Source organism: Ambystoma mexicanum, chromosome 9 (assembly GCF_040938575.1).
Source record: "Ambystoma mexicanum isolate Mex_15411 chromosome 9, UKY_AmexF1_1, whole genome shotgun sequence".
NCBI classification, from domain to species: Eukaryota; Metazoa; Chordata; class Amphibia; order Caudata; family Ambystomatidae; genus Ambystoma; species Ambystoma mexicanum.
Genome location: NC_090931.1, coordinates 1,430,942,019 through 1,430,964,772, shown reverse-complemented (window position 1 = coordinate 1,430,964,772; position 22,754 = coordinate 1,430,942,019). Strand labels below are relative to the sequence as shown.

Here is a 22,754-nt window from a genome sequence, read left to right as displayed (position 1 = left end):
CCTAGTACCCTTGGAGTCACAGGTCCCAATAAGTATTTTCATAAGGATAGGAGTCCCCTTTTAGTAATTTGTGAAACTGTTGGTTTGATCCAAGAAGCAGTTGTAAGTGTTCCAAAAGTTAACGAAATCAGGAGGAAAGTCTTTAGCAGACCTGCTCTCAATCCAACCGCTTTAGGGGAGACCCATGGGAGGGATACACAGGCCAGGATGCCACCGTTCAAAGCGAGGCAAGGGGGAGATGGGGCTAGGACTTTATGCCTATGCAACCCTATGGAGAGGAGGGCTGGGAGGCCAAAACCAGCTGTTTATTTACCCTTGTATTCCAATTCGCTCAGGGACCACCATGGGAGTTCCTTAAATTGCTGTTGGAGGAAGTCCAGGGGTCTCCATTGCAGAGGTCACTTTAGGCGATGCAGTCCGGAATAGCGATGGCCACTTGAAGAAAATGACGCGAAGTGACCCACATGCCATAAACAAATACTGGCCATGCAAGATTCCCCTCATGGTAGAGATGCAACTTCCGTTGGAATGTTTCCTGTTCCATAACCTGAGGGTCTGCAGAGCCCCAGGGCGCTAATCTGAACAACCATTGCAACAAAGAGCTCAACATGACGTTTGGCTAGTTTACACGATGGTTATGGGACTGTTTGGTGTGCTTAAACTGGCTTGATCTTTCAGCAGAGGTCAGGACTGGTTGTTCCCACCAGTTCAGGGTTGAAGCACTGATGCAGGTCTTCAGGAGATCTGCGAGATGGGGCGTCACCGGGCCATTGAAGATAGGGCTGCTGACCATCTTCCAACGATTGGTTCCAGGTAGGGCATTAAATTGGCTGGGGCTGGCCGGGGCCGAGCCCTGTTAGTCTCCAGAAAAGGCTCCTGAGCCAGGGCCCTTCCGGGACCCATCCCCGACTAGCCCCAGCCATGTTGACACCAGAAGCAGCTTGTGTAGCGGCTGTACGGTTACACAAGCTGCCTGCAAGTGTCAGCACTTCGATGTAGAAGAAAAGGCATTGCATTTTCTTTTTTCTAAACTGCAGACACCTTCAAGCAGCAGGTGCAACCGTGCAGTGCCCAATGGCTCTCCAATCTTTTGCTTCTTAATAGCCATCACCTATCATAAATCCCTGGGCTCCTCACGCTGGCTGATGACTGTAACTCGGAAACAAAAGGAGAATTGGGCAGGGCAGCCCTCCTCCTGTTTCAGAGTACAGAGCCGGCAGCACTTTCATTCAAGGAGCCCGTGGTAAAGTATTGCACCATGTGGCTCCTTCATGGAAAAGGCTGCCAGCTGGGTGTGAGCTGGGGCACACTGGTGTCACACATTTGGTGCGCCCAGCCTCTTTTGTTTATAAGGAGGGGCTGGCCGTATCAATGGTAATGCCAAAGTGCACCCCAGCTCTGCTTCTTTTATCAGCTCCCACCCCTAAGGCGGGGGGCTCTCAATAAGGGGCGTGGCCTAAGCACACCCGTACTTGGGCCACAAACCCTAACAAGAGCCCCCCTTCAATTTATAATCCAACTTAAAGCACTGGTTCCTGGCCTTCAGCGGACTATCTTTGATAGGGGTCCTGATCGTAGATCCTCGCAGTCAGGATGTCCTCTGGCCACTGCATCTGCCCAGCAACACAGACTTTGGCATGAATGTAGATTAGGTCCCGCCAGACCCCAGCACACATTGTTTAGACGGTTTGAATTCCAGCTAGGGGCACAATCATAGATTACTTTCTGATAACCTTCAGTAATACTAGAGTAGTAGACCCTGTCAACCAATTTGCAAATGTACATTTCTGAATATTGGAACACAGATTCAAGGAACAGTATTTCTGATGCTTGTGTAATCTGCTTAGATCACATGCTATGCATAGGCCAACATCTAGTGGAAGCTGCAAGAATATTAGTTTTTCGAAACTCGAAAATGGGAGTAGAAATAGGGCGTGCCAGTAATACTATCCCTATTGTGACATCCCCTGTACCCATGATCCCTCACGCGTGTGGGTCCCTCAGATTGTTTTTTTCCGCCATCATGAGCGGTCGCAAAATATGTCAATTTTCGGCATACGCTGTTGAACTTTATTAATTTAGTGTTTCTTCCTGTCCTTTGCCGACACCGTGTCTCGACGCGGTAAAGACTGAAGAAGACATCGAAGCTGACTGTCGGACGGAGACTTCGACAGCGCCACTTGGCCTTGGAAGGCCCGGCCTTGGAAGGCTTTTTTGTCTTACAATAGGGAGAGTGGGGGGTGGTCATAAACTTAAATATATTCCCACCCTTTCCCATATTCGCCCAGCTGCCTACATATATCATGGAGCGTACTCCCTTTATGTTCTGCCCCTCCTGCAATAGGAAGTTTACGTGGGTCGACAAGAATAGGGTCTGTTGCCTCTGCTTGAATAGACTACGACTAGGTGCATTGTCTGGCTTGTAAGCTTCTCCGACCGAAAACCCTCAGACCGGCGAACTAAACGTTGGGTCCATCACGCCATGCAGGCCGAGGCCTCCATGGACGTCGAGACATCCAACGTCGTCGGCGACGCCATCCTTTCGGACGGCGAGGGTGACGGGGGAACCTCCACGTTCCCCAGTGCCAGCCCCTGACCCTAGCAGACAGGCCAGCGGTCCTGTTACAGGGAAGACACCTGGCGGCAAGGGCACCACACACACACACACCCCACGGCGATGCGAATAAGGTCGAACACTGAGTCCACGGTGAAGGGCAGATCTTCTGATCAGACGTCCTCTGGGTGCTCCGAACGGGCGCAGCATGACGAGCCCTACAAGACGAAGGTCACCCGACTCAAAATTCCCCCGACCGGCGACGGTGAAAGACGCCACACAAGCCATCCTCGCCGAAGGTCAGCCTACACCCTGGGACAAGCCCAGGGAGTACTCCGGTACCCCCTCTTTGACCCCGAGCTCCAAAAAATCATCTTCTAAGAGCAGGGAACATAAGGAGAGAGACATCCAGTTCCTCTAGAGGGAGGGACTCACTTAGCAAGGAGAAGGCTAGGGAGCAACCCTCTAGCCAACATAAGAGTATGCCCCTACCGGATACTATATTAGAGTCTGATCAGACACATCAACCTGACGGTCTTGAAGAGGAACATGCACCCATTACCCCCACTCTAGCCCCCTCCAATCCAACACAGGGTTTATACCCAGTTCAGGCAGATGGTCTGCACAGGATATTGAGTCATGAGCCGCATGACCTGCTTAGCAACTTTCTTTGAAAAACATCTCGTGTTCTAGACAACTTGGCCTCCACGCTTCCCACTACACAGGCGTCTGGTTCAAACACAACACCTACAGCCTCTCAATCTCAGACAATGGCTGCACCATATAAAGAGATCTCTTCCCCCAGTAGAATTGGCTGCTGAACCTCCACACAACTCCTCGCCTCACCTCCGACCAGGATGTAGGGGAGGATGAATACTTAGACGAAGGTGAACCCTATGATGGTGACATCGAGGGTTATGCCGGTAGAGAAGGCGATCAAGACGAAGAGGACACCGCCAGACCTTGTTTTACCAGACTTCCCTGTGGATAACCAGCCATTATTCATTGATATACTCATAAGGGCTGCTGAGCATTTTGGCATCGAAAGAGGCCCAGCAGGACAAGGATTTTGCAGAGAATATGTTGGGCGATAAAAAACTGGCAACCCAATGTATCCCCCTGCTAAAATCAGTCCAAAGAAGGATTCAACCTTCCCTAGAACTACCAAACGGTACCAGGGCAGTGAACCCTAGGATCGAGAAACTCTTTAAACCAGCACAATCCGACCCCTTATATATAAGGGTACAAATTCGACCTGACTCTGGTGGTTACCACCACCTGCAAGAGAGCTGGTACAGCCTTAGCCTCCCCCGAAGCCCCTCCAGACAAGGAGAGCAAAAAATGATATGCTATGGGTAGGAAGATGGCATCCACTGCAGCATACCAGGCGCATATAGCAAACCATTCCACCTTGTTGTCCAGCTATGACTGCACAAAGTGGGATGAGGTAAAGGCCCTGGCAGAGTCAGCACCAGAGCCACTAAAAGCCGAACTCTCCCTTCTGGCTACCGAAGGCAGAGCTTTCACACTAAAAAAACGTTGACGCTGCTGACAACGCTGGATGCGTTATTGCAGAAGCCACCATTTTAAAACGCTATGTCTGGTTTAGGCAGTCAGGCTTTAAACTTGAGACGCAGGCTACCCTACTCAACATGCCAGTTGAGCAGAATGTATTATTTGGGAAAGCAGTTGAAGACGCCCTCAAGTCCGCCAAGGATGAATGAGACCCTCAAGTCCCTTGGCCAACTGACTAATAAATAACCAGGCCAAAGAGGTGGTAGTAATTTTCATCGCTTTCGGGGCCAAAGCGCGCAGAGAGGAACAGGATACAACCAAAATCAAGGTTCCTCTTGTAATTCCAATCAACAAGCAACCCAGGGTTACCCCAGAGGTCAGCGTTGGGCCCGTGGTTGAGGGAGAGACCCCCCTCCCCCCACCAGAGGTGGAGGGACACCCTCTAAGCAATGACGCCCTGCTGTGGGCCCCTCCCATGCCTCCCCAGTCGGGGGACGAATATCCTTTTACACCCACGTATGGGAGGGTATAACATCGGACAAATGGGTGTTGTCAACTGTGACAGGGGGCTATTGTATAGAGCTTCAAGGAAGACTGTCAAAGCTTACGCCGTGCAAAAAGAAACCATTGCAGGAAGAACTTATCCTGCTAGAAGAGGTGAATGCTCTACTCCTCAAGGACGCCATCGAGGTTGTGCCACACAGAGGTAAACAAGGGTATGTATTCAACGTACATCCTTGTTCCAAAGAAAGATCGGACTAGGCGCCCGGTACTAGACCTGCGCCCTGCAAACAAGTTTGTAAAACCACAAATTTCGCATGACCACGCTACAAGAAGTAATCCCGCTGTTAAAACAGGGGGATTACATGGCAACATTGGACATGAAAGATGCCTATTTTCAAATCTTAATGTTCCCAGCGCACAGAAGATTCTTGTGATTCAAAATAGCAGAACACTCAGTTCAAGGTGCTGCCCTTTGGAATAGCCTCGGCTCCAAGGATCTTCACCAAGGTACAGGCGGTGGTGGTAGCGCACCTACACAGGGAATCCATCGCAGTGTACCTGGACGACTGCCTGATCACGGGAGAAAACTACCATTTGCAAAGTAAACGCGCAAAGGACTATAGACCTTCTCTTCCAATTGGGATTCTCGATAAACGAGAAAATGTCGGGTCTAATACCAAACACATCAAAACAGTTCCTAGGAGCTGTATTAGATAAAGACAGGCTTAGCCTACCCATCCATGGAAAGAGTGCACAATATACTTCAGCAGATACCCCAGTATCAAGCCGGTCTCCGGATAAGCATACGCAAACCAATGCGCCTGCTGGGTATGATTGCATCATGCATTTACCTACTCCCCACGTGCGCCTGCGACCAATGCAGGAATGGTTGGCGAAACAATGGTCTCAGGCAAGTGGTCAGTGGGACGATCTAGTAGTTTCGCCAGCGCTGGTTCAGAACTTGCTGGTGGTAAAGGGAAAATCTACTCAAGAGGAAACCTTTTCACATACCAGAGGCACAAGTGGTCGTCACAACGGATGCGTCGCTTTCCAGGTGGGGGGCCCACTACCTTCAGCACACTGCCTGTGGTCACAAATGACTGCACAGAAACGCATAAATGTTCTGGAGTTATTGGTAGTCCTCAAGGCCCTACAAGCCTTCCAAAAGCATCTAACAAACGTGTTGGTACAAGTCCTAACAGACGGCACCACTGCAATGTTCTGTCTCAACAAACAGGGAGGTACACACTCTCCAAATCTGTCCAAACTGGCACAGAAAATATGGAAGTGGGCACTCAGACGAGGGATGTCCCTGTCCTCCCAACATGTTCTAGGGATACTGAACACACTAGCGGACTCTCTCAGCAGAGACCCTCTACCAGAAGAACACGAGTGGAAACTACACACAGACGTAGACCATATCTTCTCTTTGGGGATACCCCTCTCTAGACTCGTTTGCTACAAAAGAAAACCAGCAATGCCCAGACTTTGCGTCCAGGTTCCCCCATCCACTCCAAGGGGAATGCCCTATGGATGGAACTGGTCAGGGATATTTGCTTACGTAACCCCCCCCCTCCCCCGACTCCATTAATCAGCAGGATAGTGAACAAGATGCACAGGGAGCAGGTGAAACTCATCCTGGTTGCTCCTCTGTGGGCGAGACAACGTGGTTTACACATCTGTGCAAGCTAACGATGTGCAATTCCCATCAAGCTCCCGTACCACGTCAACCTGTTGACAACACAGGGTGGACGACGATACACCCACAAACTCACTCTATGAACTTGGCCGCATGGCTCCTGAAGTCAGAGTTTGGACACATTAATCTTCCACAACTGTGTATGTACATCCTAAAAGAAGCAAGGAAACCAAACACCAGGCACTGCTATTTTCACAAGTGGAAGAGATTCGTCATTTGGTGCCAATCTAAAAAGATTAACCACATAGCGTGTATGCCATCACACATTCTTACTTACATGCTCCACCTGTTGGATTCAAGGTTGTTCTTTAATTGTCTTAAAGTCCACCTAGCAGCTATATCAGCATACACCACCTCTCAGAATAAAACCTCATAGCGGAAAGTGTTAGTCATCAAATTTTTCATGGAGGGAGTGAAAAGAATATATCCTCCAGTCTCTAACCCCCGCCTGGTTGGGATCTAAACGTAGTGCTAGCAAAACTCATGGGACCCCCATTCGAGCCTTTGCAACAGGCTACCTTTGGAGACATTACCTATAAAACTGCCTTCTTAGTGGCTATCACTTCCATTAGAAGAGTCGGCGAGATCTAAGCATTGTCGGTGCAGGACCCCTTCTTTGTCATCCATAAAGACAAATTGGTTTTACGAACTCACCCTAGGTTTTCACCTACATTTTATTTCCAAGTTTCACGTGAACCAATCTATTGAGCTCCCGGCCTTCTTTCAAAAGCCAACTAGCTCAGCTGAGGACAAAACTCCACACACCATATGTGAGGAGAGCGGTTCTCTACTACGTAGATGAGACCAAACCGCTTAGGAAAACGGATCAAATGTTTTTCTCCATGGCTACAGGCAGACAAGTAGAGCGCGTTTCAAAAAGAGCAATCTCCAAATGGATAGTCAAATGTATACAGTTATGCTATTCATTATCAGACAAGACGCTGCCTTCTACACCTAGAGCCCACTCTACAAGGGGCACTGGGGCTACGTTAGCTTTTCTTGCAAACGTACCATTAGACAACATTTGCAGAGTAGCGACATTGAGCTCAGTTCATACCTTTACTCAGCACTACTGCATTGACACATTCCAAGTGGGACAAGTGGTTCTAAAACATCTATTTGCTGCTTCCCCTTCTCACAACCCACCACCTTCTCATAATACTGCTCGCTAATCTATGCATAGCATGTGATCTAAGCAGATTACACAAGCATCAGAAGGAATACATTACTCACCATAATCGTATTTCTGGTGCTTGTATCTGTTTAGATTCAAATGCGCCCACCCTTCCTCCCTTGAGAGAAGGTGTGTAGATGTTTATTTGAGCTTGTATCTGTTTAGGAACTCTGTACTCGCACTACTCCTCATGCCAGAAAAAATACAATCTGAGGGACCAACTCGCGTGAGGAATCATGGGTACAGGGGACATCACAATAGGGATAGTATTACTGGCACGCCCTATTTCAACACCCATTTTCGAGTATTGAAAAACGAATACTCTGTAGCTTCCACTAGATGTCGGCCTATGCATAGCATGTGAATCTAAGCAGATACAAACACCAGATATCAGATTACGGTGAGTAATGTATTCCATACCTTTACTACTTTAGTGAAAAGTTATACTAGGTGAGTAAGACCTTTTTGGTGTAATATACAATTACAGCTGCTTTTCAGCTTCTTGTTAAAGAGGCTAAGATAAGCAAGAACTCTTCACAGGGAAGAGGAAGATAGTGCTGAAACGATTTCCCAGCTACCGTAGAGCCTATGTAACTAGCCTGCTGTAACCCTTCCTTCCAATCGACCTGGTTATCCTGAAAACGACCCAGAGTCTGGTGTACACTAGACTCAAGAAGACATGCATTTTGAGCCATCCCACGTTTTACTGCAAACAAGCAGGGCTGCAATGCCCTGGGACCTTGAGCCATCGTGTGGTGCATGGTCTTTCGAATCCAGCAGAAACCTTGGTGGCCTGCTCCTGACTCGCCAGAGACGTGATTTACAAGAGTACTGGACCAGATTAGAGACTAGAATCCGACCAGTGATATTCAGTCGTTTTTTGGCCCCTGAAAAGGTTGCCAAAACCAGATCCCTGCTGCAAAATCCCTTCCAAGGTCCTGTCTTCATGGCAATAGAATCCACCGACCAGGTTTTTGGCTGCAGATCCGGAAGTCTCCTCTGCTGCCAACTCTTCTGTGCTGAGATACTGTGTTGACTGGGGTATTTACTTATCTTAAGTATGTGTGATTTCTGTATAGCTTTGGGGAGTGTGTTGTGTTTGGGAGTCCTTGCATCCGTCTCATCCAAGCCCACTGCTGGAATCCACCTAGGGCATCCTCACAGAAGTCCCTGGACCCTTTAAACTATCTCTAAAGTGAAATACGTTTGAAGAGACTTCGTCAGGAACTCTGACTTTTCCTGCAACTGAACCCTAGCTCACCTATAGCTGCCACCTAGACCACTAGGGTCCCTCTTCTGCCTCTGTGTGAGATCATGCTATAGAATAAGGGAAGGACTGGATATGAAAAGGGGTCTGCCTTGAGTAGAATAAGTGTACTAAAGTTACTTGTAAAAGAGGTTGGTTGGTAATTGGCCCTCTGAGAGGAGTGAGCAGTTACAAAAGTTCTTACTTTCCGATAATCTGTTCTGCCATTCTGAAAAGTATATGCAAGGTTATTTTACTCGCCTGTGAATTGGTTATGCCTCTTTCCCCAAAAGTAATGCTGTTTCCTTCACTTCACGATTTCTTTCCGAATATTAGTATATAGGTTTACCAACTGGGTCTTGCTTCCCCTGACCTGCTGTATAGCCTGACTGGAATACATCTGCCTTGGGTTTTACTTACCTTGTATAGCTGTGTGCAGTTCGTAATAAGGGTATTTTTGTCTGCCTTGTGCCATCCTAAACTAAGTTAGTGTCTGTGTTCCACTGATCTGAAAAGCAACTGTAATAGTATATTACACCCTTCGGTTCTACCTGGGGTGTAATATTCAAGATTGGTGTGCCGCTAATGATCTTTGTCTGAACGCCGCAAGACAGATCCTCCTCATCGGCACACCTTCACTATCCTTTCCACTCACTCTGGCTGGCGTCTCTTGGCCCCCCCACCTGCGAAGTTAAACTCTGGGTCATCTTTGACGCCACACTTTCCTTCTCAGCCCACATCTCTGTGGTCTCTAATAAGTAAACTTCCTACTGCACCTCCTCTGCCTTGCCTCTTTTCCCCAGAAGCTCACTGTCTCCCAAGCTCTGGTTCTCTCTAGGTTGGACTATTGTAATAGCCTCTTTCTAAATCTACCTGCCTCTACTCTCCGCCCTCTGCAAATTATCCAGAACAGGACTGCGAGACTTGTCCTTGGCCTCAAGCCCTGGGATCGTATCTTTCCAGCTCTGAAATCTCTCCATTGGCTACCAGTGGATGCAAAGATTAAATTCAAAACCCTCTGCATTGTCCACAAGGCTTTCTGGAGCCTGGGTCCAAAATGCCTTCAGCTATCCCTCCGCAAATAACTTCCCTCCCGAGCTCTTCGCTCCTCTACCTCTAACTCCCTCACGGTCAGTTGTTTTTCAAAGAAACGAGCTGGGGGATAGATCGGTCTTCGGCCTCCCTCTGGAATAGCCTTCCTGCCACTCTAAAACTTGAGGAGAACCATCTCCGGTTCAGGAAGCACCTCAAGACCTTCCTCTTTGCTTCTGCCTTTGTTCCCCCTCTCCCCTGCTGATTGACTCTCTTGGTACTGTGCACCTGGCCACCCTCTGTCCCCTGGGCCCAGTTACCTGCTCACCCTGCCACCCACCTGCACTGCATCCTGGCCACCCCTTCCAATGGGGACTGTATCTGTACCCCACCCCTATTTTCTTCTTTTTCTGCACTTATCAGACTTACCCAGTCTGCTGCCGTAAACTCAGCACTTGACACTTGCTGGCTGCACTACCACTGTTTATTGGCTCTATAATCTACTTTTCTGATGCTTGTTAATCTGCTTAGAATCACATGCTGTGCATATGGCCCGACATCCAGTGGTAACCGCGGAGTATTGCATATTGTCTTTCGGGGGACCGAAAGGGGACGTCGGCATAGGCGTGTCTGAAACACTATCCCTATCGTGACGTGTGTAGTACCCAAAATCCCTCACGCGCCGAGGTCCCTCAGATTGTTTTGTTTTTTTCCACCCAGATAACTGGTCGCCCTATAGCGGAGCTCTTCATGAGACATTGTTTCTTACCGAATTGTCGGTTATTCCCCGTTAAGTCACTTCGCCCATCAAGAACATCTTCGACGAAGACTACGGGCGAATAGTCTACGGCTGTGGGTTCCGGCGCCTAAGATCCGGCATTCGGACTGCCACGTGGTTGGGCCTTCTGGACGGCCTACACAGTAGGGAGAGTGGGCTTGCGGTTTGCCATACTGTTATTTCTTTCCTCTTTTCCACTGCTTTCCTTTATGGTCTGGTCACCCTTCCCTTCTGCTATGGAAAGGACTCCATTTAGATTCTGCCCTTTGTGTAGGGTCAGATATCCGTGGAAAGACGAGCACACTTCGTGTAATGCTTGTCTCCCCCTAGAGCACGACGAAAAGCGGTGCTCTGTGTGTAAACTCCTTAAACCCTTAAGGAGCGCCGGTTGAAGCGGTAGGCCGCATACGGAATGTCACGCGTGGAGCCTCCCCTGCCGCGACACCAGCCGAAAGTGACGGGGGTACATCGGATGACCAAACGTCCAACGCGGACGTTATAGACTTCGAGGCGGACTATTCTAGGGCTGCCACGCCTGTCCCTGACCCTTCCAGGCTCGACTCCGGTCTTGCTACAGGGACCACACCCGGTGACAGGGACGTACAATCGCACCGCACAAAGCACACAACCCAAGCGCCCTCCTCGACTTTGTCGAAGAAGGCGAAAGTGCCAACGGGTCCGCCAGAAACTTCGGTGGCGCCCACGGATCGGTCTGATCCGAAGCCTTCCCCGCATCCGCAGCAGTGCATGACTGGGCATAAGCAGCATAACAAGGGCGCTACTCCCCAAACTACATGCGCCGAAGTTTCAGAACAAGAAACTTCGACGGATTCCAAGGCCCATACAGGCCCGAAAACTACGAGTAGGCCTCTACCCGAGAAGCCATCCGCTGGCTCTTCTGGAGCCGCGGAAGACATTTTCACTGCCGACACATCATAGGAGGCGTTGTCTCCCGAAGATTCGGTGACTATCCATAAGAGCATCAATAGGATTGCTACGGCGGTGGGCCTAGTACCGGTTCCGCCCAGTTATGGGCCAATCCGCTGAAAATGTTTACACTGATTGGGAAGACGATCCCAAAGACTCTTACGAAGAAAGCCAGGTACCCCTCTCAAGCACCCTGAGGAGATCCTCTCAACGCCTTAGGACGGAGAACACAGTTCCTACTCAGCTAGGTCCATTTGTGTCATCCATGTGGACCACGGAGCAATTCGAGGGGTGTATGGATCGGCTGGAGCAGTTTTTCAGGGCTTCAGATCAACCTCCGCCGAAAAAAGCTCCGGTGGACCCTAACCCTCAAACACAAGATGTAGGACACCTAGATGTCCAACACCAAGTTGACTATCGAGAAGATGTCCAGATGGACATGTATAGAGACATCTATACAGAAGAAGTCTTCTTTTCTGGACAATTATGGGGAAGATCAAGGCGCAACGGACAACTGGGAGGACACCCAGCAGGACGATCACATCGTTTGCCTCGACTCTCCCCCATCCACCCCGATTCGACAAGCTTCCCCGGTGGATGATCAAATGGCTTTCAACATGTTGGAAAAAAGCAACAGAATTCTTTAAAATTGCCACGCTTGAAGCCTTGCCCGAACAAGATTTCGCAGAGGACATTATTGAAGCCTCGGGCAAGCCAGTCTATCCCTCTCGACCTCTGTAAAGAGACCCTTCCTTACTCACACCCACTCAGACTAGGGCTGTGAAACCAAGGGTCGAAAAACTTTTCTGACCCTCCCCCACTGACCCGCTTTATATCAAAGGACACGCAATCCCAGACTCGCTGGTGGTGACCAACACTCGCAAGAGAGCAGGGGTTCCCCTTGCCACGGGAGAGTCACCCCCAGACAAGGAGTCCAAAAGGTTGTATGCCTTAGGCAAACGGGTTACGTCGGCGGCGGCTTATACCGTCCAGATTGCCAATAACACAACGTTACTAGCAAGCTACGTCGACGCCCAATGGAACCTACTCCAGGAAGGCCTTCAAGAGGTTCCAGAACCAACCAGAGCCAAGCTTCTCGCCTTTGTCTCGGAGGGCAAACTTGCCAATCAGAATGTGGTAAAGAATACCCTGGACACCGCAGAGACAGCAGGCAGGTCGGGCTTCATGCCTGAGACCCAGGCATCCATTATCAACAAACCCATCGAAGAAGCCAAGCTCTTCGGGAAGGCGGTAGACTATGCGTTGGAGACAGCCAAGAAGGAGCACGAGACTAAGTCGCTGCACCAAATTTTCCAGAAACCCTCTTCAGAGGGGCAGTAATTCTCGGCGGTCCTTTCGAGGACAAGCCCGCGCCGCTCAAAACCATCTCGGCACGGGCAACTTCAACTCAAGTGAACCGGCTGCAAGCCCCACTTACTAGCCCCAGAGGGGTCAGAAGCGCGGAAAGAATAGAGGCAGAGGCTCCAATTCCAGAGGAGCGTCAACTTTGGGTCAGAAATGACCACCAAGTCCAGGTCCCCTCCCATGTCTCCCCGGTCGGGGGGGCGATTAACATCCTTCCTCAAGGCATGGGAGGGGATAAATTCAGACCAGTGGGTCTTAAAGACGGTCGCCCACGGTTACTGCGTGGAATTCGTCCGACCTCCACAGTTCAGACCGCCGAAACATAGACGCCTTTCACCGGAACATCTGCAGATCCTGATCCAAGAGGTGGAAGCGCTTCTGGGAAAGGACGCCATAGAAGCCGTCCCGATTCTTCAGGTAAACGAGGTATCTATTCAGTGTACTTCCTTGTACCCAAAACGGATCTCACCATGCGCCCTGTTCATAAAGCCCCAGAAGTTTCGCATGGTAACACTGCAAGAGGTGATCCCATTGGTAAAACAGGGGGACTTCATGACAACATTGGATATGAAAGATGCATACTTTCATATTTCAATGCGGCCAGCGCACAGAAAATTCCTAAGGTTCGTGATTCAGGACAAACACTACCAGTTCAAGGTACTCCCCTTCGGCACAGCCTCGCAACCAATGGTGTTTACCAAGGTCCTGGCAGCGGCACACCTGTGGAGACTTTCAGTTCCAGTTTACCCTTACCTCGACGATTGACTCATCACGGGGACTCGTTCGACGTTTGTTTTTCGAACACCCAAAGACCAGTAGACCTACTGTTCAGCCCGGGATTTTCTATCAACGAAAAGAAATCCAGCTTAGTCCCCAGCCAAGTAAAACAGTTGTTGGGGGCTATAATTCATACGGAAGACGGTCTAGTCTTCCCTTCCAGCGAGAGGGTTCAGAACATGCTCTCTCAGGTTCCTCAGTATGTAGCCAGTCGAGAGGTGACGGTACGCAAAGCTATGCGTTTGCTAGGAATGATGGCGTCCTGCATATACTTGGTTTCCCACGCGCCTCTGCGCATGCGTCCCATGCAAGAGTGGCTCAACAGCCAGTGGTGTCAGGCCAGCGGACAATGGGAAGATCTGTTAGTTGTCTCGCCAGCCCTCGTTCTCTCTGCAGTGGTGGTCGAGGGAGAACCTCTTGAAGGGGAAAACCTTCACCACCCCTGCAGTGGAAGCCACTCTCACGACAGATGCATCTCTCACGGGTGGGGTGGGGGGGGGCCCCTCACCTGCTTCAACAGACAGTGCACGGAGTGTGGTCCCCTCGGGTAGCGTCCAACCATATAAATCTACTGGAGCTACTAGCAGTGTTCAAAGCATTGAAAGCCTTTCAGGTGCAACTGCAAGGGAAGACAGTGCTGGTCTTAACCGGCAGCACAACAGCAATGTATTACCTGAACAAACAGGGGGGGCACTCACTCTCCAGGGCTATCTAAGCTGTCCCAGAACATTTGGATATGGGCGCTCAAACACAAGATGTTCCTGATATCCAACATGTTCCAGGGGAACTCAATCTTCTGGCAGACATACTCAGCGGAGATTTTCCTCTGCCAGAAGAGTACGAATGGCGACTGCACGAAGACATTGTATCCAACGTCTTCGCAGAATGGGGGTTTCCAGAGATCGACCTGTTTGCTATTCAGGAGAACGCCCAATGTCAAGATTACGCCTCCAGGCACCCCCAGAACCGATCCAAAGGGAACGATCTCTGGATAACTTGGTCGGGGAAATTTGTCTACGCTTACCCCCTGTCGCCCCCCCACCCCATCCCACCCACCATCCCCAAACCCCCCCCCCCCCCCCACCCCAACTCCCCTTCTGAACAAGATAGTACACAAGATGCACCAGGAACCAGTCACCATGATTCTGGTGGCTCCCATGTGGGCACTCCTACCTTGGTTCGCGCACCGGATGGAAATGTCCCTCTCTCCACCAGTCAAGCTGCCCTGCCTGTACAACATGTCTCAGGACAGGGTGGAGACTCTGCACCCATGCCCACAAACTCTGAATTTAGCAACCTGCCTCCTGAGGTCTTGGAGTTTGGACATCTGCAACTCCCTCTAAGATTCATGGACATACTGAGGGAGGCAAGAAAGCCTAACACACATTATTGCTTTGCCAGCAATTGGAAACGTTTTGTCATCTGGTGCAGTTCCATAGGCGTCAATCCCACCGATTGCTCGCCTTCACACATTGTGTTATATCTAACCCATCTGTTGGACTCTGGGTTAGTCTTCAATTCCTTAAAGGTTCACCTAGTGGCGTGGTCAGCCTACACCACGTCACAGCAGGTGTCATGGTGGAAAATACCTGTGATTAAAGCCTTTATGGAAGGCGTTAAAAGAATGTATCCCCATCGCTCACCCAGCCCCTGGGTGGGACCTAAATGTGGTTTTAACTAGGCTGATGGGACTCCCTTTTGAGCCTATGCATAAAGCGAGTCTGAAAGACCTGACCTACAAGACAGCCTTTCTAGTAGCTATCCCTTCTATCAGAAGAGTTAGCGAACTACAGGCCCTCTCGGTTTTGGACCGCTTTGTTACAGTCCACAAAGATAAGGTAGTTCTGCGCACACATCCCAGATTTGCGGCGAAATTTATTTGGAAGTTCCATGTGAACCAGTCAATCGAACTACCCATGTTCTTCCAGAGACCTACTAACATGGCCGAAAGAAGCCTTCACACATTAGATGTGCGCCGGGCAGTCAGGTTCTACATGGATAGAACTAAACCACTGAGGAAAACTAAACAATTCTTTGTTTCAGTGGCAGCTGGTAGAGAAGGGGACCCTGTCTCTAAATCAGCAATATCAAGGTGGATTCTCAAATGCATCACACTGTTAAACTCTTGCAAAAAGAGAACTGCCCTTCAAGCCTAGAACACATTCTACTCGAGGCACTGGGGCATTCATTGCAAATGTTCCCCTAGAGTCAATTTACAAAGCGGCAACCTGGAGTTCTGTACACACCTTTACAAAACACTATTGCCTAGACACTCATTCTAGGTCTGATTCTCGGGTGGGACAAGCAGTACTAAGACATCTTTTTTTCTACTGTTCCTTCTCACAACCCACCTCCAACTCTGGGTACTGCTCGCTAGCCTATGCACAGCATGTGATTCTAAGCAGATTAACAAGCATCAGAAGACATGCATTACTTAGCGTAAAAGCACTTCTGATGATTGTATCTGCTTAGATTCACATGCGCCCTCCCTGCCTCCCCGCTCGGGGTGGAAGGAACATAGACTTCTTACTACTTTCTCTCTTCATGTACTCACTCACTATAGCCTTGGGATCCCTCATGGCAGAAAAAATGCAATCGGAGGGACCTCGGCACGTGAGGGATTTTGAGTAGTACACACGGCACGATAGGGATAGTGTTTCAGACACGCCCATGCCGACATCCCCTTTCGGTCCCCCAAAAGACCAGATGCAATACTCTGCAGTTACCACTGGATGTCGGACCATATGCACAGCATGTGAATCTAAGCAGATACAATCATCAGAAATGCTTTTACGGTAAGTAATGCATGTCTTTTGGATTTGTTTGTCTCCTCTGCTCCGCACTCTCCCTCTCCCCCTCCCATGCACTTTTCCTCTTCCCCATGCACTTGCGCGTTCTCAATGTCACTGGGCCTAGTAAGATCGTTGTATTCTCCCCTGTTCCCCTCCCTTGCCTTGTCGCTCTCTGAAACGCTTGTGTATGAGTGCGATAAAAATAAAATATATCATACCTGCCTAGAATAGCGGTGTACCATTCTTGGAGTCCTGTAGGTGTATCTGACCTTGGTCTGCTTAGTGCAATCCTAAATTAGTGTAGAAAGTTATTGCTTACCCTTAGTCTGTGTTTCACTCATCTGAAAAGCAAGCAACTGTATATTCTACCACAAGGTCTCGCTCACCTAGTATAACTGAGTGTTATCCTGAATGTAGTTATAGGTTTGTACTGTTTCTTGAATCTGTGTTCCTGAATCTGTGTTCCATTATTCAGAAAAGTGTCCTGATAACCGGGTTGGTTTACTAAGTGATTTCTGAACTGAGTTTCACTGCATGACTGTCTACCACCCTTGATTTACTATAATGTAATTTATGGTTTTACTCCCTATGAATAGGTGTGGCCTATACTAAATGTTTAGGTCGGACTTCCCTAGAATTTAATGTTCTCCAGCATGGATTCACATGCTCATGAATATTTCCTGTCAGGCCTGGAATCCTCAGTAAAAGAAAAGTTTCACTTTCACTTAATCACTGAACTCTGGGTCTTACTGCCCCCAGCCAGTGACTGCCCTCTCCCTAAGCCACTCCACTGGCAAAAATCTTCAGATTTTTACTGCACGTTCAAGTGTTGGGAGTCCTCGTTTCTCTCTTTTTTGAGAGAACGTCCTATTTTTGTCAGAGCACGTGTTCCCTTGCTCTACATTGGCCGCCAATCGGGGATCTGTTTGTCGGTGAATTTAGGCACCCCTCAAGGGCAAGGATCAGCGAGTTTTCGTCAAGTTCCAGAAGGCCATCGGGCCTACTCCGCACTCCGGACTATGTTGGAAGAGAAGATGGAGGGAATATCCCTTTTCAAGGTCTGGTCCAACTGGGCAACTTGTTTGTAGAGGACAAACTGCTTCAGTGCCTCTGTCTCCACCCAGAGCACAGAGAAAAAGATTGCAAGATCTGCCTCGGGTTCAGCAAGAGACCCATGAAATATAGCCACAGTAGACTGGCGGTGTGACTCTGTGCCAAGGCCTCTATCCCGTGCCCCAAGCCTCACCCAGGATCAGCTGGTCCGAGGAGCAGGCTTCTAAGTTCTTTGACCAGGCCAAGCACTGCAAGTCAGTTTCTGTTGGGGTCGTCCCACAATGGGCAGGGCGCGATTAACCTCACGATCTTCCTCCATAGCCAGTCGTTGATCCAGTATCTCCCCAAAGAGGAAATAGGCCAACACGGCTAAGCCGCGGGAGAAGCCAGAGGTGCAGGAAAAGGTGACCAACCTGCCTAACAAGGCCCAGGCAGCGCAGGAAAAATCGTCAGTAGCGGCCGATCTCTCCAAGGCCAAAGAGGCTGACCCGGTCAAGGTAGTCCTGGCTGTGCCTAGTGTCCCTGCCCCCCGAGGCAGAAGGCCTCCACCGGGGCCGTGGCGAAGACACCGGCAAAGAGGATGCCCGAGTTAAGCCCGAATAGGACCCCTCGGGATGCAAAAAAAAGTGGGGGGGAAGGAGAGGGCGAGTCGTACTCCAAGGAACTGAGGTTTTGTCCTCGGACGAGGAAGACAAGAAGTCCATATAGAGAAGGTCCATGAGGACGTGGGGGATGACGACGCTGACGGCGGAAAAGGGGATGACGGAAGTGCCGGTGGCGCAGGGCCTAGTATGCCTGCGCACCAACTCCAAGAGATGCATCTCTGGAGATACTCTCGGCCCTGCACATGTTGGTGTCGGAAATTCAGAAGATGATGCCCCTGCGACCCCTGATCAACCTCTGGCAAAAAAGAGGATGTGCCACCCAGCACTGCCTCATCAACCTCTGCACCTTCCCCCCTAGAGTGACCAGGGGACAGACACGACAGATCAGTCACGCCGGGGCGGCTCGGCACAGCTGAGGATGTCTCCGCCCGCCAGACGAGGTGGGGTTGTTTCATGCCATGGTCGCCAGAGCGTCCTAGCTTTTCCAGCTGACGCCCGAAGAGACCAAAAAGGAGGGTTTGCTCTACTAGAGGTGCGAGGCAAAGAGCCCTCGCTCCCTCCTAAAATGTGCCTGGCTACTCGGTCTATGCTACCAAATGTTCTCGGGTGATATAACATTATATTAAGAGTGGAGTTTTGTACTGCCTCAGATGTGGTTTTGTAAAGCCCTTAGTTGGACTTCAGAAAAACTGTCCCTAACAATACTTTGTCAAACTTGAATTAAGAGCGCACTTTGTGCTTAACTGAACCTTTCACTACCTCCCCACACTCCCAAGACTAAGCCAACTACCTCTATAGTTTGGATAGACAATAGTCTTTCCCTGTACACCAGAATAAGGAGGCGCCTCAGTCTTGCCTGCGCGGTTGATTCTCTCTTTGGGTCTCACAAAGTAAAATTGCTTTATAATTTGTCTAGGGGGTAACTGAAGTTGCTTAGGTATTCATGAAATCATTGCTGATCCCAATCCTGTGAACCTTTTATTCGACCTGGACACTCAAATAACAAAAATGCAGTTGGCAGTCACTTTGTCAAAATTGAGGGGTCCGCAGAGTGCCCCTGACCAAAAAGTAACATTGGATTTCTTGAGTGAGTGAGCTGATATTTGTGGTACTTCGACCACAAGAATTTTTATTGTCTTATATTGTCTGTTTTTGGACATTTGAGCTTGCTCAAATGTTTCTCTGAAGTGCACCTTTTCTATAGCGGCTGAATGTGAGCAATCCACTAAATATTTGTGTGGGAAGAAGTTTGCATGTTACATTTATTACATTGTAAGGTAATTTCTAAGTAAAACATTTTGTGTCTCAGGATGCACATGAGTTTTTGAATCAGTGCCTGGATCAGCTGAAGGAGGACATGGAGAAGCTAAACAAAACATGGAAGATGGAACCTCCGTCCAGTGAGAATGCCATTGGAAACTCTTCAGAAGATTGTTCAGCCTCCCGTGTATATTCATGTCCAGTTATCTGCAACTTTGAATTTGAGGTGCAGCATTCAATCCGCTGCAAAATGTAAGTGTCAAAGTAGCCCTCTGTGGATGGAGCAGCCCCATCCCATGTCAATTTTTATAACACATGACACTGGCATGTGCGTGTGTGTATGTGTGTATATATTGCTTGGAATCGCATACTGTGCATAGGCCGACATCTAGTGGTTAGTGCATAGTACTGCATTCTTGTTTTAGAGTTTCAAAAAGGGATACCAGCTGGGTGTGCTTGTAATACTATTCCCTTGTGACGTGTGTTGTACCCATCATCCTTCACACATCGAAGTCCCTCCGATTATTTTCTGTTATTGTGGTTGTTGGGGAGATTTATAAGTTGTGTAATCCCCTCTCCTAGTGAGACCCCAGCAATTTTTTTCTGGACGTTTTGCTTTTTATCCTGAATGAGGGGAGCGCCCCCCCCCCCCACCCCCCCACAACTCCCATTTATCCTTGGGGCCTCTGACTTTTGGAACTCTGTTCTATGTTCTACCTTTCTTATGGAGCATGCTTTCCTCCAGCTCTTTTAAGGTATCTGTTTAACTTTTGCACCCTCATAAGACTTTAGATACACTCCTACACTGACTTCTCGTAAAGTTAGGGATTAGACTTGAAAACATTAGCTCAGAAAAGCGTTACTATACTGTAAGATTTGCTACTGTGTATAACCAACCTTTTTCCTTCCAAAAGACTGATGCGGTTTTGCTAACTAAATACAATTAACGTTTCTGTAAAACAGCACAAGTGCACAGTATTATCAATAATGCGGTATTTCAGTTATTAGTGTCAAACTCTAACAATTGTAACGGTGAGCAACTATTAATCGCCTCTGAAACGAATTAAGAATTTGAGTGTTGGTTAGTAAAGTAAGTATCTACCTTTGTGTAAATAAGAATAAATGTACATTTTTAATATAACATTGTGTAAGGGTTTCTTTGGACTATTGCATTTGCTGTATTCAGTGTACTTGCCTACAGCTCACACATTTTTCCTTAGATAAGCCTGGCTGCTCTGCCATTTTACTAAGAACCTTTTGTTAGTACAGACATAAACTAAGAGTTGGGATCTATATGCCAAGGGATAGTTTAATGAAGTCTTACCTCAAGTGGACTTTAGGAAAACTCCTCCAGGCTGACTTCTGCAACCACTCCTTCGCTACTGGAGTCAAGGGGAGGAAGGAGTTGAGGCCAAGGGAGGTGGGAAAACATAGACAATCTGGTATTGAATCCAGCTCTCCTGTATTGCAGACCCATCTTTAACCAGAGGCATTACCAAGGGACCGGGAGAGGGTTCAAGAGTGCAAATCATCCAACCAGGGCTGGGTGGCGTCCCTGTGGATACCAGGTGAGCGTAAGACTAGGTATCACCGATCAGGCCCTGGCTTGGCTGACCTTTCTCTTCTCAGATCGACCCTCCCAGATCCAACTTGGGTCCTTCCGCTCCTCGCTCTATCTCTACCTGTGATGTTTCCCCAGGGGTCTAACCTCTCTCCCTGGCTGTTCAACCAATAACAGGCACTTCTTGCCCACCGCATTCCTGCTCTTGCCCTAACTTTCAGTGCTATGCGGACAACTCGGCTCATTTTCAGGCTTCCTTCCACCACCTCTTCTCACCTGACTGTGCGCTATCCAGGAGTGGTGTGCCACCAGCCGTTTCTGCCATAAAGCCAGTAAGACTGAGTTTCTCCTCATCGGTACACCTACCTCCTATCAATCTCTGGCTGGCCTCTCTTGGCCCTCTTCCTTCTCCCACCTGTGAGGCTAAAAACCTCAGGGTCATCTTTGACTCAACTCTCTCCTGCTCTCCTCACATCTGACGTCTCTAAGAAGTCACATTACCAGCTGCACCTCCTTGGAGGTTTTCTTCCTTTCCTCTCCTTCCCCCAGAAGCTCACTGTCTCAAACTCTGGTTCTTGCTAGGCTGAACTACTGCAACAGCCTCTTTCTAAATCTGCCTGCTTCTACTCTCTGCCCTCTGCAACTCATCCAGAACAGGACTGCAAGACTTGTCCTTGGCCTCAAGCCCAGGGATTGTATCTCTCCAGGACTGAAATCTCTGCAATGGCTCCCAGTGGCTTTGAGGATTAAGTTCAAAACCCTTTGCATTGTCTACAAGGCCGCCTGAGGCCTGGGGGCTTCATTACCTCCAGCTTATCTTCCTAAATATCTTCCTTCTCGTGCGGTTTGCCCACCCGCCTCCAACTCCCCCAGTGTCCCTCGCTTCTCCAAGCAACGAGTTGTTGGTAGATCTTTCTTCAGCTGGGTTCTCACTCCGGAACAGCCTCCCTGAAACTTGACAAGAACATCTCTGGTTCCGGAAGCACCTCAAGACCTTCATCTTTGCTTTTGCTTTTTCTCCTCCTCTCCCATGCTAAACTCCTGACTGAAACTGCACTGTTCACCTGGCTACCCTCTGATCTCGGGCCCAGATCTGCTCACCAGCCAGCTGCACTCCTGCGCTGCCTCCCGGTTAACTCCTGCACTTGGGACTGTTTCTGTATCCCTACAGACCCCAACAGCTCTTGACACTTGATGTCTGCACTTACCCCTGCACTTGCCACATGCTGGCCACACTTTAACCTACTGTTTTTATTTATTTGACTATTGATCCTAGGTATTGCACTGCCCATTACCCCTCCTCCCTACACTTTCCGTTTCCCTCCTCCCCTGCACGTGCACAATCTCAATGTCACCTGGCCTAGTAAGATTGTCTTACCTCTGTTCCCCCTTCCTTGCCTTGTTGTGCTTTGAAACACTTGTCTATAGGCGTATTAGGAATGCCATTTCATATATCATAGCAGTGGTCGGTTACATATGCAGAGCTCGTAGGCTTGCTAATGAGCGAGATTGCGCATTTAATATTGATATCGTTCTATTTCAACTGTCGTTACGATCGATCTGCCTTCGTCCAGCGACTATTGTCTGAAGGTTCGACTAATGCCTTGATGGCCTTATAGGCAGTAGGGAGATAAGGGGGGGGGGGGAGCTCTCTACATTAACACCCGCTTTCTTCTCTACTGACTTTTGTATAGCTGCCGATTGAAATGTATTTTCATCTGTTTCTAACGCGCCAAAGCAAGCAGGCATCAGGGCGCAGAGAAAGATCTTGGATAACATCGCAATGTAGTCTGGAGAGTTAAGCTGATCTAATTTATGAAAAATAAGTTTTCGTGCTTTTTTTAAAAGTAGATTTCTTTCGCATCGTAGATCTGTAGGCAGCTTATTCCATGTTCGAGCAGCTCTCACAGGG

At 49.0% G+C, this 22,754-nt stretch overlaps 1 protein-coding gene across 3 annotated transcripts in view; it reads left to right on the top strand.

Moving 5' to 3' along the window:
• The window catches only part of USP37 (ubiquitin specific peptidase 37), a 724,569-nt gene that overhangs the window by 262,684 nt on the left and 439,131 nt on the right, over window positions 1–22,754 (top strand). For all 3 annotated transcript variants that reach the window (XM_069616844.1, XM_069616843.1, XM_069616845.1), the window contains one exon: window positions 19,331–19,533. In XM_069616844.1, coding sequence (XP_069472945.1) covers window positions 19,331–19,533 — 203 coding nt within the window. The remainder of the gene's footprint in view (window positions 1–19,330; window positions 19,534–22,754) is intronic.